Source organism: Macadamia integrifolia, chromosome 6 (genome assembly GCF_013358625.1).
Source record: "Macadamia integrifolia cultivar HAES 741 chromosome 6, SCU_Mint_v3, whole genome shotgun sequence".
Lineage (NCBI taxonomy): Eukaryota > Viridiplantae > Streptophyta > Magnoliopsida > Proteales > Proteaceae > Macadamia > Macadamia integrifolia.
This window is the reverse complement of record NC_056562.1, coordinates 15,421,679-15,441,756: the sequence shown is the minus strand read 5'-3', so window position 1 is coordinate 15,441,756 and position 20,078 is coordinate 15,421,679. Positions and strand designations below refer to the sequence as shown.

Sequence of the window (20,078 nt, the reverse complement as noted above, 5' to 3'; positions counted from 1 at the left end):
AAACCAAACCACTTGTAATAACAGGCAAAGCCAAAAAATGTAAAACAAAATCCATGAGTACATGACAATAGGCCAAAAGATAAAGATACAAGTTCCAAAACCAAAACTGGGAAAAGCATCCTTTTCTAGGCAAACAGACCACATGAGGAAGGCTCATGCCACTAGAGATTTCAGTCAGAATTTGAACAACTTAAGGTGGATGAAGATCAGTGAAAACATCCTCTGCAGTGAGTGCAGAGGCGGTGAGCATTGGAAGGTCGAGATGACCTCGGGGCTCATGCACAGATGCTCTCGGCCATCCGATGCTCACCACACCGCCACTCAAATAAGTCTAAAATCAGAGATTTGAGTTTCAAGCTTCAGCTCGAAAGTAGACATTTAACTGTCCATGGTTTGGCAAACTGAGTTATTTAAGACCAAGGTGAGAGTGTTCAAGCCCAGATTGCTAAAAGCAGTTACAACCATCCATATTAAGGCCATGTTTGGTTTGTATTCTTGGAATACATTCTGGGTCTAGAACACATTTTGAAGTGAAAAAAAAAGAAGAGTTGGGTTTTAAAATATGTTCTAGACACTAGCTATTTCCATAATGCATACCAAACACAATATAAGATTTCACCATCAAAATGGGGGAGGATGCCATTTTAGCCAATGGTCCTAGGCAGTGTGACATTTGAGGTACAAGATGGACCTGGCTCCTCTCTAGTGGGTGGGCAACAGGACACAAAACAGGAGAGAAAGTGAAACCCATGTTTCTCTCTCCTGTTTTGTGTCTTGCTGGTCCCTTACCAGCCACCCCTGGCTAGAGAGGATCTAAATTCAGGCCTTAGTGAGGATCTCAGCTGTTGGTTGGACTTAGGCACCAATGCAATACATGGCCAGGGTCAATCCGATGGTTGGGACACTCACTGGCCTCTCCAGCTACTGGAGAGGATCCCAATGCGTTCAAGACTGTTCGGCATGAGTTTTTAGAGGCCTAAGGTAAGGCCATCCAAAAGAACCGATCAGCAGGAGGAAAAGTGCCTGAGTTCTGAAAAGCAAAACCTGTAGGAAGGAGCCTTCCATTTGAGCCCTAACAAAATAGCAAAATAATAAGGGAAGGCAAAGAGAAATGGTGTAATCTTTCAAGTGAGTACACAACCAAACGGCCTTGGATTAGTAGGTGGAAGTTAAACAAAATTTTGTTGAACTCTTTTGATAATCGAAGAAAATATGTCTCATGGTTTCTGGTTCTTCAGGACGGGTAGATTAAGATAAAATTTCTTCTAAGGGCACAGGATGTGGCGGTGTATAGTAAGCTAGCAGACAACCCCAACACCAATGGGGGTACAGGATGGGGTATCACACATGAAGGATAAGGGGGTCATTTTAAGAAAGGGAAGAGAGAGAGAGAATGGGTGGTAGCTTATGGTAATACTGGCAGCATACACAACCTTTTCTTCTTAGTGTATATATATAGGAAAAAAAGACTTTGTCTGGGAGTGTAGTGCCTACTCCCAATCTTAGGATGGGGTGAAATGCCCACCCCAACCCTAATGGAAGGCCCAAATCCCTCACATGTTGATGCTTTTGGTTGCACTCCCATTGGCCCCTATGTCGACACAGGGGCTACGCTCTTGGATAGAAAACTCTTCCCTCCTCCTTTAGTATAATATGTCTCAAATGGCGGGAATTCAATCAAGATCTCACGTTTCGATATTTAAAATCAAAGAAGCAAGCAAAAGCAATGGATCTATTTGGTGGTAAATGAAAATTAAAGAATAAGAAAGTGGGATTTTCAAACCTAAAAAAGAAAACTTTTTGTCAACATGATTATATAAAAGACTTAAATTTCTTATAATATTTAATAATGATTCTTATTAGATGTAATTTTTATTTCAAATGCAAAGGTTTGGGATACAAAGTAAAGTGAAATTTAATAACTAATTATAGAAATGATTTTTTTTGAAATTTTCCCTACAATCAAACGAAGCCAATAGAAATATGATTTCCCTTGTTAAGATTATCTAAAAGGGTTATTAATTTGTGCACTTTTACCTTCACAATTTTTTTTTTTTTAATACTTTATATGGGTGCGAGTGGCCATCATGGTGATCAAATTTCAGCCTAAAACAAATAGTAAATATGTCAAAATGTGAGTTGAAAGTTTTACACAAAAAAAAATATATAAAAATGCCATTAATGGAATCTAGTCGTATAATTGTAATCATCAAATTGACAATCTACTTTTTATTGGACTGAAACTTGACCTTTGAGGGATGTTTGGTTGTCATGTGTGTGGATGTGTCTGCATGGAATCAGATTCTCTCCAGTGTCATTGGAGGCCTAATGTACATCCAATGGTTGAGAGGACTCAAGGGTACACACCCGTGTGTTGGGCTGCATGCCCAAGTCCTCCCAACCATTAAACACAAGCTAGGCTTCCAGAGTGTGTGTGCGTGCATTGCACTTGGCCCCAACAACCTTAAGCCATTTGAAGATCTCTCTGGACAACAAATCAATTTCCAAAAAAGTCGAATTTTTCTTTAACACTAATACCCCACTTATGGCCATAAGGCCTATGTCAGACATCCTTGGTATTCATGAAATGGACCCCACTTCTTACCTTGGAACTCCTCTCTTCCCATCAAGATCCAAGTTCCACCGACTCCAGCCTCTAATCCTCAGAGTTAATCTCTTGGAGCTCAATTTGTAAGCATAGATAAATGGGCAGTTCAGAAAATTGAAAAAGTTTCATTCATATTTTTTTTTTGGGAAAATTACATGATTACTCACTTCTGGTTTCTCTTAACAAAATTACTTATCAAAAGTTTCAGTTAACAAAAATACCCAAAATTAGGTTTCCCTTTACAAAATTATCCACTTAAAGTTTAAGTTAACCAAAAAACCTAAAATTGAGTTTAGGTTTACAAAACTACCCACTCAAAGTTTTAGTCATAAAAAAATACATGATTATATGTGGAAGATGAAGAATCACTATTTTGGGTAGTTTTGTAAATCCAAACCTGATTTTGGGTATTTTTATTAACTAAAACTTTGGGTGGGTAGTTTTGCAAACTCAAACCTAATTTTGAGTATTTTTGTTAACCAAAACTTTTTGTGGGTAATTTTGCAAAGAAAAACCCAAAAATGAATAATCATATAATTTTCCCATTCCTTGGTTCTAGGTGTACGCACTACTATGGTGGCCTAGAGAGGGATTGGAAATCGAAAGGCCCAAGGGTAAGAACACCCAATATGTAATTTTGAGTATTTTTGTTAACCAAAACTTTTTGTGGGTAATTTTGCAAAGGAAAACCCAAAAATGGATAATCATATAATTTTCCCATTCCTTGGTTCTAGGTGTACGCACTACTATGGTGGCCTAGAGAGGGATTGGAAATCGAAAGTCCCAAGGGTAAGAGCACCCAATATGTAATCTTAAGAGAGTCAAAACCACGACCTCCAGCAAGACAAGGCTCAAGTGCCTAGCTGCAAACCTTATTCTTTTAAATGTTCCCTCATTATATTGCCTTGAAATCCTAGAAATCTCTCTTAGTGCTGATCCTTTCTTGGATTTCCTTTTCACCCCCATCACAAAACCTGAAATAAAAACAAAGGGGTACTCGGTGCACGAGGCTCCCACAAATGTGAGATTTTTCTCAAAAAAAATTATTAAAGGTGGAATCAAGGATTAAAGTATCGGTATCGATCATCGTATCGGTCGGCCAAAATTAAGATACGTATCGGAGGGTATCGTATCGTATCGGAGATACGCTAAGATACGCTAAAAATACGCACATAAATGGATAGGAAACACTTTTTTATACATATTTGCATAAAAAAGTAGTTAAAAAAATTTATATATAACATGTATTATGCATAAACAGTAAATTGAGAGTATCGCACTAAGAATCCAAGATTTGTAATTGTCCCATAAATGTAAAATCCTTGTTCCCAACCTTCATTTCCACTTTAGTTAGAGAGAAAAATGGTTGGCAGCAACTTTGGAACAAAAACACCTCAAAAAATTATGTTTTTTCTAAAAAATTACCCATTTTGGTAATTTTATGACCGTATCGGTACGTATCGGTGTGTATCGGTCGATACATACCGATACACACCGATACGTACCGATACATACCGATACGTATCGATACATGCCGAAACGTACATTTCACTTCAATTTTAAAATTTTCATAGAGTATCGGTGAGTATCGGTGCTTATCGGTGGTGTATCGGTGCGTATCGATGTGTATCGTAGGATACGCATCGATACATAAGGGTTTTAAAATTTTCATGATACGTATCGGTATGTATCGTGCCGATGCCTACTGATACGGATACTTATCGGACGATACGGCACGATACACACCAATACTTAAAACCATGGGTGGAATCACATGTCGATCTAAGATGAGGGACCTACTTCATCATGATGACCTCTGCCCTTTCTGTCAAATGGAAAGAGAGTCTGAATGGCATATTTTCCTATCTAGTAACTTTTTTAAGCATATATGGGTTGAAGGTTCTCTTGGCATGAGGACTGAATTCCTTCGCAGGGAAAGTATTGTTGATATGATCATTTTTTTTCATTCATAATCCATCCTTGTCAACCTCTGAACTTACACAAATCCTCTCCTCCTCCTCCTCCTTCACCACCTATTTGGTTTGGATTATGAGAAATGATATCATGTTAGAAAGGCTAAACACTAACCTTCCATCTCTTCTCTCATATCTCCCAATGAAAGAACAACATCAAACATGTTCCAATTACCACCAATTAGCCTTGAATTAACTTGAACAAGTGGAACATCAAAGAGGTTTGGAGCAATTCATAGATGTTAGAACACATATGACCAAAGGATCACAATGCCTATTTTTTTTTATGTATATCATATTTTTGTAGAAATGCAACCCTAAAACGATGCAAAAGATAATGAAAAAACAATAACAAGCAATGCACACAGATTTACGAGGTTCGGCAAGATTGCCTACGTCCCTGGTGAGATGAGATCCTGCTTCACTATCAATGGAGAATAGGGTTACAGTGCTCATCCCTCACACCTCTCAATATTGCTTGCATTACAGAGAAAGAAACACTCGCTACAAATATATAGCGAAAAACCCTAATTCAGAAAGTACACAATTGCCCTCAAATAAAAATTTCAAACAACCCTCCTACACCCTTTGCCTGTTGAGGTGCTGCACTAGTAGTCCTTGGATTAAATTGTGACGGAATACAAGACATCGTACACCAATAATTTTTTCTACTCTACTTTGCTGGCTTAGGCTTAACAATGACGTGGTCCTTTTCATGGCACAATTAGCACATAGGGTTATGAATAAAAAACTGAATTTAGCATCTCAAAAACTGACATTGATGTACTTAATCTTTTCANTGAAGATCTCTCTGGACAACAAATCAATTTCCAAAAAAGTCGAATTTTTCTTTAACACTAATACCCCACTTATGGCCATAAGGCCTATGTCAGACATCCTTGGTATTCATGAAATGGACCCCACTTCTTACCTTGGAACTCCTCTCTTCCCATCAAGATCCAAGTTCCACCGACTCCAGCCTCTAATCCTCAAAGTTAATCTCTTGGAGCTCAATTTGTAAGCATAGATAAATGGGCAGTTCAGAAAATTGAAAAAGTTTCATTCAATTTTTTTTTTGGAAAAATTACATGATTACTCACTTCTGATTTCTCTTAGCAAAATTACTTATCAAAAGTTTCAGTTAACAAAAATACCCAAAATTAGGTTTCCCTTTACAAAATTACCCACTTAAAGTTTAAGTTAACCAAAAAACCTAAAATTGAGTTTAGGTTTACAAAACTACCCACTCAAAGTTTTAGTCATAAAAAAATACATGATTATATGTAGAAGATGAAGAATCACTATTTTGGGTAGTTTTGTAAATCAAAACCTGATTTTGGGTATTTATATTAACTAAAACTTTGGGTGGATAGTTTTGTAAACTCAAACTTAATTTTGAGTATTTTTGTTAACCAAAACTTTTTGTGGGTAATTTTGCAAAGGAAAACCCAAAAATGGATAATCATATAATTTTCCCATTCCTTGGTTCTAGGTGTACGCACTACTATGGTGGCCTAGAGAGGGATTGGAAATCGAAAGGCCCAAGGGTAAGAGCACCCGATATGTAATCTTAAGAGAGTCAAAACCACGACCTCGGCAAGACAAGGCTCAAGTGCCTAGCTGCAAACCTTATTCTTTTAAATGTTCCCTCATTTATTGCCTTGAAATCCTAAAAATCTCTCTTAGTGCTGATCCTTTCTTGGATTTCCTTTTCACCCCCATCACAAAACCTGAAATAAAAACAAAGGGGTACTCGGTGCACGAGGCTCCCACAAATGTGGGATTTTTCTCAGAAAAAAATATTAAAGGTGGAATCACATGTCGATCTAAGATGAGGGACCTACTTCATCATGATGACCTCTGCCCTTTCTGTCAAATGGAAAGAGAGTCTGAATGGCATATTTTCCTATCTTGTAACTTTTTTAAGCATACATGGGTTGAAGGTTCTCTTGGCATGAGGACTGAATTCCTTCGCAGGGAAAGTATTGTTGATTTGATCATTTTTTTTCATTCATAATCCATCCTTGTCAACCTCTGAACTTACACAAATCCTCTCCTCCTCCTCCTTCACCACCTATTTGGTTTGGATTATGAGAAATGATATCATGTTAGAAAGGCTAAACACTAACCTTCCATCTCCTCTCTCAGATCTTCCAATGAGAGAACACCATTAAACCCATTCCAATTACCACCAACTCCCTTCCATCTCTTCTCTCATATCTCCCAATGAAAGAACAACATCAAACATGTTCCAATTACCACCAATTAGCCTTGAATTAACTCGAACAAGTGGAACATCAAAGAGGTTTGGAGCAATTCATAGATGTTAGAACACAGATGACCATAGGATCACAATGCCTATTTTTTTGGATGTATATCATATTTTTGTAGAAATGCAACCCTAAAACGATGCAAAAGATAATGGAAAAACAATAACAAGCAATGCACACAGATTTACGAGGTTCGGCAAGATTGCCTATGTCCCCGGTTAGATGAGATCCTGCTTCACTATCAATGGAGAATAGGGTTACAGTGCTCATCCCTCACACCTCTCAATATTGCTTGCATTACAGAAAAAGAAACACTCGTTACAAATATATAGCGAAAAACACTAATTCAGAAAGTACACAATTGCCCTCAAATAAAAAATTCGAACAGCCCTCCTACACCCCTTGCCTGTCGAGGTGCTGCACCAGTAGTCCTTGGATTAAATTGTGACGGAATACAAGACATCGTACACCAATAATTTTTTCTACTCTACTTTTCTGGCTCAGGCTTAACAATGACGTGGTCCTTTTCATGGCACAATTAGCACATAGGGTTATGAATAAAAAACTGAATTTAGCATCTCAAAAACTGACATTGATGTACTTAATTTTTTCATCAAGAAAAAAAAAAAAAAACCAGTTTTTAAAATGGCACCAAAGTCTTTAAACTTGTAACTCTCCCTACCCAGCCATAATCAGGCTATTATAATTTTCAATGACAGCCATGACCTCGTTACAAAAGAAATAAGATGGGCGTCCGTTCACATTTCTAACAATAGATGTCTACATGATTTCTATGAACTATGGACGTGCAGAAACGACTTAAGAAATCGAAGCAAGAAGAATCAAACAAGAGATTAAAGAAGCGCTTGCTATGGGAATAAAAAAAAATAGAATGCTGCTCATCTTTGGCTGAGGGATATATTTTGGAATTCTCTTTGATATCAACTCAATAATGGAATTCTCTTTGATATAAAGAGCCGTTGGCTACCTCAATGGTCATAATCTTATGTTGTACCTTGGAAACCAGGGATCAAGTATGGTTACCTCAAAGACTTACAAAACTCTATAATGGAAACCAATATTTATTTTTAATAAGTAGACTGGTCTACAATAAGTGTGGTCCATAACCCTTCTAATAGAACAATGAATGATAAGAGTGACTATTTGTTGCTCACCTAATCTAGACCCCCTTTTTTTTTTTTTAATTCTTAAATAACGTTTTTTTGTTTTCATAAGGAAAAAAAAAAAAAAAACCTTAGGTCATTATTTTGCTACACAACTTTAGTATCTTCGACCAATTACATTTTGCAAATCAATTGATCTTTGATCTGTATCCACCCTACATTTTGAGGGTTTAAGTATTCTTTGACTTGAATATGATATAGTTTGGAAAAGAGATCCGATTTGGAAAAGGTGAGGAATGCTAACTTGATTATGGGGTAATAGATATGTGATATCTAATGCCTAGTCTGATATGTTTTAGTTCTTGTCCTCTCCTCTTTTTGTGTGAGGTCAGCTTGTTTTAGGTTATAAAGGGAATATGTTTCTATCTCACTAGTCACTACATAGAACTTGTTACTGAGCTGTAAAACTAAAGCAACCTGTGAAAAATTGTAGAGAGATCGATCTGACAAGTAATTGAGTTTAGTAGTGAGCCCGAAGAGTTATTAGGTTAGTTGTGAGCCCTTGAAAACATGGAAAGGTTTGATTGGCACATTTAGAAAGTCCAATTGTAATAATAGAAAACCAAGAGTGAGGAGCTCTTGGGAGTGGATGTAGGTCAGGAGGAACAAACCATTATAAATCCTTGTCTTCCCTTTGTGTATTTGTTTTTTCAATTTCCTTCTTTCAATCTTTTAGACAGTCGAAATAATTTAAGGGGTTATCCAACACCCAATTCACCCATTCTATAAAGTTTCCATACTAGTCAGCGATCACAACCCTATAGAAGGACTATGTTGCCAGGTTTGGCAAAATGGCCCGCTTGATCTATGCCATATGCCACATGATTTTGAAAGCCTAACTATTTAAAAAAAAAGGACTAATTTTATATGAATATGTATGCTTCACTTTGGGGATTAATCATGTGCCAAATTTGGTAGTCTAACTCCTCATATGACCTATTCATTAGATTGTTTCTTGAGTAATTTTAATTATAATACATTTTGTTAGGGAAAAAAATTCCCTCTCATAAGAGATTCTTTATTATTTTCTCTCTCTTACTTTGACCATGTGGATAATATCATTCTTTATAACACAAATTATGTGACGTGTCGATTCCTTCTCTCTCATTTTATTTAGACCTTCAAATTTTTAGTGGGACCCTTACCTGAAAAATATATATATATATTTTAGTGGGACTTTGGTTATATTTTTATTTATTTGTAAAGTTTAGACCGAATTATTGGACGGATATTTTATTGGAAACTGGATAAGTGGGAGTGTGGGACTCACTTAGTACCCAGTGCCTATATACTAATTCGACTTGCAATTTGGCATGTCTTGTCAAAGTATGTTTATGGCTTTGGTTAGTTGATCAAGTCCTCTAAGTTACATTTAGTGTTGGCATGCTCTAACCCTCCACCCTCACCCTGGGCTGTATCCTATTGGAAAAGAAAATGCGGAATGAGATCTTCTCAAGTGAGCCGTAGCCCTTCTAATGCATATCAGGTGATTAAGAGACACTCGGAATGCGTGTTCTGATGCTGCCAATCATCCAATGCATGTTAGAAGGACTGGAGCATTGGAGAGGATCCGGGCCCACAGCCCCTCTACTGCTCAAAGACGCTGGTATATGGCTAAAGACTTTTGGATGCTTTACCACCAAAGCTGCCCGATCGTTTAATGTTTGTCATCGGGTAGCTAAGTCGGGGTTGCCCGAGCGAATAATGGCTGCCCGGACCCCCGTCCGTGGCCGTTAAAGTTGGAAGTCACTTTCCTCGAACGACTTTCCAATTTCAACACATTCACCTGAGAGGAGAGAGAAAAAGAAACAAAAAAAAAAAAAAAAAAAAAAACCCCTCTTTAAACTCGAACACATTATAGAGACATCACTCTCTCTCTCTAAATCTCTCTCTCTCTCTCTCTCTCTCGCCATGAGTCTGTTTGGTCTGGGCAGGTAAGTCCTTGTTATTGAGACAGAGCTCTGCTCTCTTTTACGAATCATTGATTATTATTATTCTTATTGCTCTTTTTTTGTGTGTTTGCAGTTCCATTTCCCTGATGATTTCTTTTAATTTGTATATTCGGGATCGTTAATTAGATTTAATGTTTTGCTGGTTAATAAAGTCTTACATATCTTCCTTGGCCTTTATGTGTAGATCTTTCTTTTCCACAGATTGAATCCTGGTTTTATCTGTCTTATAATTTTCTCGGCTAGATATACTTTGGTAATGGCGTTAATTGCATCTGTTGTTACATGGAGATTCCTAGATAGATGGCTGATACCCCATCAGCAGGGCTTTTAATTTTGTGTTCAACTGAGAAAAAAATGATAATTTCATTAGTTTAATTTGGCATGCATTTATGTTTTGCTAATCAATTCAGTGTTAATTTTCTTTGTAATGTTTGTTTGAGTGGTCTAGTAGGATTATATTATGATTCTGCTGAAAAGATATCCTGCTTCCAGGGGGGGATAAGATCCAAAATGTTGCAGTTTAATTTAGTTGGTATCTTGGAAAGGCAAATTTAGTTGAAGTGAATATTGTTTGCAGGTAGTTAAAGTGGATCTTCAAATCTTTTAACTTCCACTATATCATTCTTTAGATCTTTGTCCACTACTATGCCTACTCCACTTCTATTACTTTGATACATGCACAGCCAATGTCCTCTTGGGATTTTGATAAGATAAATTAGAATAGAGAAAAAGTAGGAGATTAGATAGGGAGAGAATTAAACTAGGAAAATTTAAATAAGAAATAAAAATGGATGGTAGCCTAACGGACGAGGCTATGACGTCTCGGCTAATTTGGAGTTAGCCAACCTCTTGGCCATATCGAGGAAGCCATGACCTCCTTCTCAAAATAGAGAAAACATAGTAACCCATTATCATTCAAGTCTCCTTTCATTCAAAGTAATCCCACTTAAATAGGAATTCAAAGTAGTTACAACTCCTCTCACCCACGTACAACACTTCCCCCATTAACTATAACTCCTATAAAACTACCCAATAACTACTAACAACATAAATATTACATTATAAAAATAACTACAAATAAACTACAACCATGCCACGTCACCCACAAATCCACGTACGTAACATACTTTGATCTCCCGAATACCAAAGTTTGAAGTCTCCAATGTCTTAGCTTTTGACCCTTCCATCTAGTCTCTTGGATGCAATGTTAATCATCATTTTCAGTTGAGAAGGCAGAAGCAATACTTTCACAAATTTTCAACCTTTTATTAGATGGTGGACCTCGGTGCAACAATAAGTTTGCTCTATTGTGACCTAGTGGTTGTGGTTTTGGGTCAGGAAATAGCCTCAATACGAGAAGGGGGGGAGGCTTTGTAAATTATGGCCCTCCCCTGACCCTGCAGTGGTGGGAGCCTCATATACTGGGTACACATTTTTTTTTTTCCTTTTTAATTTTCTGAAAATATTTTAGTTTTTTTACTTTCAAAATTAAAAAAAATAATTTTCACGCAAAAAGATAAAAGTGACATTGTGAAGTCATAGATTGGTATCGGTGTCTAGAATATATAAAGTTGAGCCCCAACCAATGTATATTAACCCTATTTTTTTCCAAAAGGTTGTTTTAAAAAATCAGTATTTTAACCAGAAAATTAAAAAACAAAAAGTTAAGGTCAAGCACTAACTGTTTACCTTTTTTTTTTTTTTTTTTTGCAACAATTAATTTCAAGGGAAAATCGTATGCCTCTAAAAATGGCATATTGCACAAATCTTGCTCAAACCTGGCAAATTGTCGATGTAGATGCGTTGTGGTAGTCCCCAACACCTTGTTCCACCAAGAAATATAGGTGATTTGGCCAAAACTAACCAAATTTGGGTTTTTTTTTGGGCACTTCCCCCATATTACTATTGAAACTTCTCGAAACGCAAGAAATGGGTTTTGACCCATTTTGATCGAAATGGTGCTTTTATAAGAACCATCTGTAACGTTTCGACCAAAACAATATCGAAATTGAAACTAGCCCAAAATTTCAGTTGAAATGCCAGAAATTCAATGGAAATTTGCATACCTAGTGAGTTTACATTTCATTTCGACATGAAAATAAGTCACGTGATTTTGGCTTTTTCAAAAAGAATCTTGAACTCTACTTTGACTGGTAGTGGTAAAACCCCTTCGAGTCTTTGTTTAATGCTTTTTTTTTTTTTTTTTTTTTTTTTATCATTTTCTTTTCTGATGATGATGAGAATCTTAGGGGTTCTTATCCTCTTAGTTAATTTGGAAATCCAGAACCCTCTTGATGGATCCTTGTTCTCCAATCAGCTCTATTCAAAGTCATGTGTGGTAGAAGCCCTTTCCTCACCACCTTTCCTAGGGTTATTTTAGGCATTCCCTTGACTCTCTTAGCTCTTTCAAAGTTTCAATCTGAATCATATCATTCCTCCGAAGGCCTCTGTTGAACATGGCCATGCCACTTCAAAGAACTCTCACGTAGCTTATCATGGATCAGAGCTATTGCCAACTAGTTTTTCCACACTTTCATCTCAATGTCATCATCTCCACTACACTTAGTTTATCTATACGCCGCTTCTTAATTGCCCAAAATTCCACTCCGTACATCATAACCGGTCAGATGACAGTCGTATCAAATTTTCCTTTAAGCTTTAAAGGAATATGCCGATCACACCACACTTTGGATGCACCTCTCCACTTCAACCAACCTATATTAATTCTCTGGGCAACATCATCCTCTATATCCCCTTCTTTACTTATGATGAGCCCAAATACATACCTAAAATAATCACTTTGTGGAATCTCCCTGTCATCAATATTCACCACCTCATTAATCATCCTAGTGTAACTAACGTTACACACCGTATACTCTGTCTTTGATCTACTTATCTTAAGACCTTTTGATTCCAAGGTAGACATCCATTGCTCCAACTTAGTGTTAGTCCTTACTTTTGTCTCATCTATCAACACAATATTATCAGCAAAAAGCATACACTAAGGAACCTCGTCTTGAATGTCTCTGGTTAAATCATCCATGATAAGCGCAAATAGATTAAGGCTAAAGTCTGATCCTTGATGTAACCCAATTGTAATTGGCAATTCACTAGCTTGACCCCCACCATTCTTATGCTAGTCAGCACATCTTTATACATATCTTTAACGAAGTGACTTTAATACGTTATTCACAACAACCAGATTTTCGTAGGGATCTAATCAAAGGATCCATGCGCTCTCAAAAACGTAAAACAGCCTATGGAGACTCTTTCAAGAAAATGTTGCATTCGCCGCTTTTTTTGGGACAAATAGACAAACCTTTTTTTTTTCTTTTTGATATTTCCGGAAGTGATGAAGCTAATTTTTGGGAATTGGATGGGTTAAAAAATACAGAATCAAAAACTTAGGATCTTGAGGAGAGAAGAAAAGGGAGGAGAAAAAAGAAGAAAATGAGCGAATAGCAATAGCAAAAGCCTGGGATAGTATGATATTTGCTCAAGCAATAAGGGGTTGACAGGACAGAACAGCAGCATAGAGATATAGCCCCAATGTACTACACCTCCAGGGAAGGAAAAGGAAGTGAATCCAAACAATGCATCTTCACAGACCAAGTACTACGAGATCACCCCTTTCATTACAAGCAGCCATATGAGCTCATAGGTCTCTTTTGATAGGCTTCTGTAACCAGGCCATATTTGCTTAGTTGAACAGAATTTCTTTGTAAAAGAAATGGAATGGTTAATTCCACGAAAGAAGTCTTTTTCATGAGGTAGAGCTAGCAATTCCTATTTATCTCTTACGGATCGACCATAGATCAATTCCTTTTTATTTGGGAGTATTGAATACACCCATAATTCTGAGCTTCATGTTACTCCTCCCAAGAGGCATGTCCACATATTTACTTAAAACCCTTCTTTTCAAGAATATGACAGGTTAGATCCCTAAGGACTTTGTCTTATGCTTTTTCTAGGCCAATAAATACCATATGGAGATCCTTCTTGCCCTCTCTACATCTTTCCATGAGCCTTCTAAGTAAGTAGATAGCCTCCATTGTCGATATACCGGGTATAAAACCAAATTGGTTCTCTCAAATATCAATTTCTTTTTTTAGGGGGGTTTCTATAACCATCTCTCATGACTTCAGAGTATGGCTCATCAATGTTATGCCTCTATAGTTATTGCAACTCTATATATCACCTTTATTTTTGTAAATCAGGATCACAATGCTTTTCCTCCAGCCATCTATCATTTTTGTGTGCTCGTAATATTATTAAACAGCTTGGTTAGCCAAGATGGACCGTAGATTCCTAATCTCTTCCACATCCCTATTGGGAATCCATTTGGGCCTGGTGCCTTGCTTACTTTCATCTTTCTTAAAGTTTCTTTCACTTCACACACCTTGATTCTGCGAATATAATGACAACATGTGGCATCTAGATGAGTGGCGCAGTTTTTTGGGGTGCTAATACTCGAAATAGCTTCATTGAGTGGCCTGAAAAAAATACTCTTTCCACCTCTCCGTAATGTCCTCATGGACCTCATCCCTTATTAGTACTCTACCATCTTCAATTTTAATGCATCTTACATGGTCGAAATCTCTACTCTTCCTTTCTCTCACTCTAGCTATCTTATAGAGAGCTTTTTCCCTCTCCTTTGTGCTCAGGTTGTTATAAAAGACTTCATATTTCTTCACTCTTGCTTTCCCTACAATCATCTTAGCTTCATTTCTTGCAGATTTATACCTTATTTGATCTTCTACATTGTTAGTCCTTCGCCATGTCTTAAAATTATCTTTCTTAGTCTTAATGGCTGCTTGAATGTCTTCATCCAACCACTAAGTCTCTCTAGGGGAAAACATGGGAAATTAATCACAAAAAGGTGCTTACTTTTGACTTGTTTCGGGAGAGGAGACCAGGACATGCTCTCTTTCCTAATGTATGTCTTATGTGTAAGAGTGAGGGTGAATCTGTGGACCATCTATTTCTTTATTGCACTTCTGCAAAAATGTCTGATTCTTCTTTCTTGAGTTGTTTCCAATGGCTTGGGGTTTTCCAGAGGATGTCAAGTAACCTGGTATTGGTGGGGAAATTTTTGGGAAGAAAGTGAGGTTTCTTTGGAAAGAGGTTTTCTTGCTAACTTTTGGTGCAATTGGAAGGAGAGAGACACATGAATTTTTCAAGATCAATTCTTTGAAGTCAGGAAGGTTACTGGAAAGACAGTGAAAGGTTGCAAACTGGGCCACAATGGACATGAGTTTTAAAAGCAAAAAAAAAAAAAAAACCTGGTGAGTTAGAGATTGGATCCCTCTGATTTTCTCAGGGGAACTAGTGAACAGGCCTGTCATTTGATGGCAACCTCTACCTGAAAATTCGATGAAGTTAATTTTCGATGTTTCTTCTTGAGGGTTTCTGGAACTCTTAGGAATAGGTGGCATAGAAGGATATGAGGCAGATCAGTGGTTGTGTGTTTTCTGGTACAATTGGAGAAGGGGATTATACTAGAATGGAATTTATGGTTCTCATGCGATGCCGTAGCTAAGAGACCTAGAGCTAGGAAGTCCTAGTGTGGGGGATCTACTAGAAGCCTTATCTGTTTTGAGCAGACAGATTCTAGCATCCAGAGACTCAGAAATAGCCTTGTGTGTGTGTGTTTTTAAAGTTTCTAGCTATGTGTTTCTATTTTACAAACTAGAGATTTTAGATAAAGATTATCCTCCAAGCTAAGCTCCTAGAAGGCTCTACTTAATTTCTGTTTTCTGTGTCCTTGGGATCTAGTTAGTTTCTAGTTTCAAAGTTTAGAAAGTTCTTGCTTTGTAGCTATGCCTAAGGCTGAATCCCCACTCTATAGATAGGCCCATAGGGTACTTGTAAGTAGTAGTGTCATATGATTTCATCAATACAACGCTGCTGTTTGGTTGCAAAAGCATGTGGATTCGTGATATTGTTTTTGAGGTGGATTATTGATGTCATATGATCTCATCAATACAACGCTGCTGTTTGGTTGCAAAACCGTGTGGATTCATGGTATTGTTTTTGAGGTGGATTCCTCAATACTCTTGGGTGGACTCTTGAGTTTGATCTTGGGGGGTTCCCAGCTCAACCACTATTCTTTATTTTGTTCTAATACCAGCTTACTAAGGTGCAGTATCTATTTCAAGTTCGGGTCCAAGAACTCTATATTCATACTCTAATATTGGCTTATTTTTATTGCTTGTGTTCTCTGCTTTCTATCCAATGTCTTGTTTGCTCTGTCTATTTGAATCATCAGTTTCCTTTCTGATTTTAGTCCTATTCCATCCACTGGTCTATAAATCAGATTCATCAAATTCTGTAATTGATCTAATTTCTAAGCCTTTCCTTTTCTGTTCTGTCCATACCCTGTTCATATTTCCCAAAATCTGGTCATCATAAACTGATCTAAATACTACTCACACCCTGTGGGAGAAATCAGTCTCTTGACTTGGACTGATAGATTTAAGACCCTAAAGGTCTTGACAAGGGTTTCAGGCTCTTTGGACTTGTATTTCTCGAGTTCTTAAATATTTCCCATAGTGATAGAGCTGTCCACTCTTTCTGCAACATCAATTCTATTTTCTGTTATCTCCTATTTCAGATTTCTGGTTTATGTTGCCATATCAGTGGCTAATTATCTGGGTTTCTCCTTTTCATTAATCTGGTCTGTCCCAAAATCCTTGGCAAATTATGCCCTAATCTTAAATAGAGTTAAGGCTTTAGCACCATCAGTATTGGCTGGATTTGTTAATGAGGAAGGGTTGCTCTAGAGTTATCATAGAGTGGGATTCTGCAAAATGTCATAAGGTGGATGGATGTAGGGACTAACGAGCTTTGGAGATTATCTTATTGCATGAGAACTGTCAATCGATTGGAACTGAAACCAGTGTCGCTAAAAGCAAAAATAAGAGGCAAGTTTGGAGGGTGATGTCCTTGATCGATTTACCCAATTGAGCCTTTATTTTTATGCAAGCTATCCCATATACAAGTACAAAAATACCCTTATAATGGAGGTTATAAAATACAGCAGCAAACATATACAAAATATGCAACAGAAAAGACCTTGAGTTTTATCCCTCCTTTTTACACACTTCCTCAAATTAATGCTGGTTAGACAGCATTAGTTTGTCTATAAGATAGAAATGCTGAGTAGAAGACTGTTAAAGAGTGTTCACGATATGGGGAGTGTCCCCATCGTGCTATGAGTTAGAGTTGTTTTTGTTTCCTTAGAGATGAGTACACTAAACTATCATGGGTTTAGATATCTCTCTCAGTTGTGCTTCTTCACTGGGTTTGGTTTCAGTATCTGCACATATTAATGAGGAATTGATCTCGAACCAAGAACAGGTGGGAGATCAATTGCAACAGAATTGATGATATTTGAATAAAACAAAATCAATAACAGAATTCGTTTTACACTTTCTTTTATTTTTTATTTCTTTTACATATGAAAGTAAAAATAAAAATGATATCACTTGGGCATCCAACCCAAGCCTTGATCAGCATCACAATTACCATGCAAAGCTTGCCACCTTGCAACTGCATCTTACAGGAGAAAACATCTTTTCTTTTGTCTTAAAATCATTGGATGTCCTAGGTCCTTCTTCCTTATCTATAACTCCATAGAAATGACTAAAGTAGGAAACCTCTATGTATGGTAGGACTGTAGGAGGAATCCCTTAGAACTTAAGTCTCTCTTCAAGAGAGGAACCATTCTCGAACTTTTCAAATAGAAACTCTGGCTAAACCTCTATGTATTGTATGAGGAATCCCTTCGAACCTAGTCTCTCTTCAAAATAGGAACCATTCTTGAACATTTCAGATAGAAACTGTAGCTAGATTATAGCATATCTATCCAACCCTTCTAGAAACACAACTAAAATAATGAATACAACTTATTAAAATAGAAGCTAACACTAAACTCGTATGGGCCTTAAATATATTTGGGCTTATAGATTTACCTTACAATAGAAACCCAAAAAGTCAGCCCATGACTCATGTAACCCATTGGACATTCAAAATTAAGCCTACTGATCCATTCTTGGTCAGTTTGACCCAACCAATTGCTGTTGGCCATCTTGTTCTTCTGAAGTCTAAGCATCAACTCTCCTTGTCTTGAAAAAACTCGTCCACATGTTTTGTAGTGATGTCGAATCAGAACCACACAATATCCTTCAATCGGAAGTAGAATTCAGCAACCCTCGATATCGTCCCATCAACGTAATGGCTCTACTGCCCCTCTATACATCTGATACCAAATAATGGTGAATCAGGGAAAGAATGTGGGAGGTCACTGCATTATGATCGGTGATATAGGGATGAACACAATCAATAATAGAATTCTATTTACCTCTTTTATTTTCTTCATATGACAGCAAAAATAAAAAAGATATGACTTGGGCATCCCACCCAAGCCTTGATCGGCATCACATTGACCATGCAAAGCCCCTCACTTTGCGACTGCATCTCATAATGGAAAACAACATAAAGCCATTGTCTCTTTTTTTTTTCTTTTGGTCTAAAGATACGGTCTAGGTCCTTCTCCTTCATTTATAGCTCCCTAGCAATTACCGAAGTAGGAAACCTCTATATATGTTAAGAGGAATCCCTCACAACCCAAGTCTATCTTCAAAATAGGAACTATTCTAGAACACTACAAAATATAAACAATGGCTGGATTGAGTATGCCTATCCAACACTTCCTCGTCCTTCCTCTCTAACTACGCCCATTGTCCTAATGGGTGTATCTGGGTTCTTTGGAACCCCCTCCTTCTCAATGTTTCAATCTTATCCTCCTCCTCTCAATCTATCCACCTCTCCATTTCCCACCTCTCTAGCTCTCCCTCCTACTTTTCCACCATCTATGCTCTTAATCGAGCTTCTGATAGGTTGTCTTTGGTCTAATCTCCATTCCTTTGCCCCCTCTACTGGCTCCCTTCCTTGGGGCCTGGCGGGTGATTTTAATGTCATTAGACACTCTTTCTGAGAATATTGGTGGGGACCCCATGGACCTCTTCTCTATTGATTCCTTCAATGATTGCATTGATGATATTGGTATGAGGCGTGCAACATCATCTGATTCAAAGGCCATATCCGTCGTCATAGCTTCACGGCCTGGCGTGCTATATACAATTGCCTTCTCAAGCAGTTGTTCCTCATCTCCAGGCACATTCCATACCCCTCCTCCCACTGCCTCTGCTAGAATGGCACCAAAGATATTGACCACCTTTTTTTTTTCTCCTGTCCCTTTCCTCTTCTAATTGGAAAAAAGTTCATAAATCCTGCTGGCCCTCTTGTAGAAGAACTCTTCCTTTAAGTAGATAATGGATTTGGATTGACATGAAATTTGGGCGGTGGTCCTCCATTTGTGACACTGTGGGTAAGCTTGCCTTCTGTACAACCATCAACCACCTTTGGATGGAGTGAAACCTCCGTAGATGGATTTTCAATTCCCGTTCTTTTGATAAAATTGGGAAGGCCATCTACTTGGATGTGAGCTCCAAGCTTGACTGCCTCTGTCACCACCTTATTATTGACACCTTGAGGAATAGGCTCATTGCTGTCTCCTAGAATCTCCCCCTTTTATCATCTTCCCCCCTCTTAGGTCCTTGTAGTCTGGCCCTATTCCTGGTTTTCCTTTGGTAGGCTTTTGCCTTGTTTCTTCCCCCCTCCCCTTTATATTCTACCCCCCTTTGATAATGAATTTATTTAGTCATCAAAATAAAAAATAAAAAATAATAAAGAAAGAATACAAATTATTAAAATGGATAACAACACTAATTCTCTTAGACCCATATACGCCTTAAATCCCTAATATTTGGGCTTATGGTTCTGGCCCATTATGATAGAAAACCTGAAAATAGTTCGCCTATGACCTATATAACCCATTGGGCACTCAAAATTAAGCCTATTGGTCCATTCGACCCAACCAATGGCCTGGTTTGCTGCTGGATTCTTGTTCTTCTTAACTGCATCTCATAGTTCACTTTTCTTTTCTTCTTCTTTTTTTTTTTTTTATTTTTTATTTTTCTGAAAATATTAGTAATCTGATGCCGAGCAACCTTAACGTTGAACCGAGA

General features: G+C 37.5%; 1 protein-coding gene across 1 annotated transcript in view; it reads left to right on the top strand.

The window, feature by feature from the left end:
- Window positions 1-9,841: 9,841 nt before the first annotated feature.
- LOC122081661 (MOB kinase activator-like 1A) overlaps window positions 9,842-20,078 on the top strand; it is a 45,022-nt gene continuing 34,785 nt past the window's right edge. Inside the window, exon 1 of the mRNA XM_042648852.1 lies at window positions 9,842-9,969. Within this exon, the coding sequence (XP_042504786.1) occupies window positions 9,947-9,969 (23 nt within the window). The 5' untranslated portion in view covers window positions 9,842-9,946. The remainder of the gene's footprint in view (window positions 9,970-20,078) is intronic.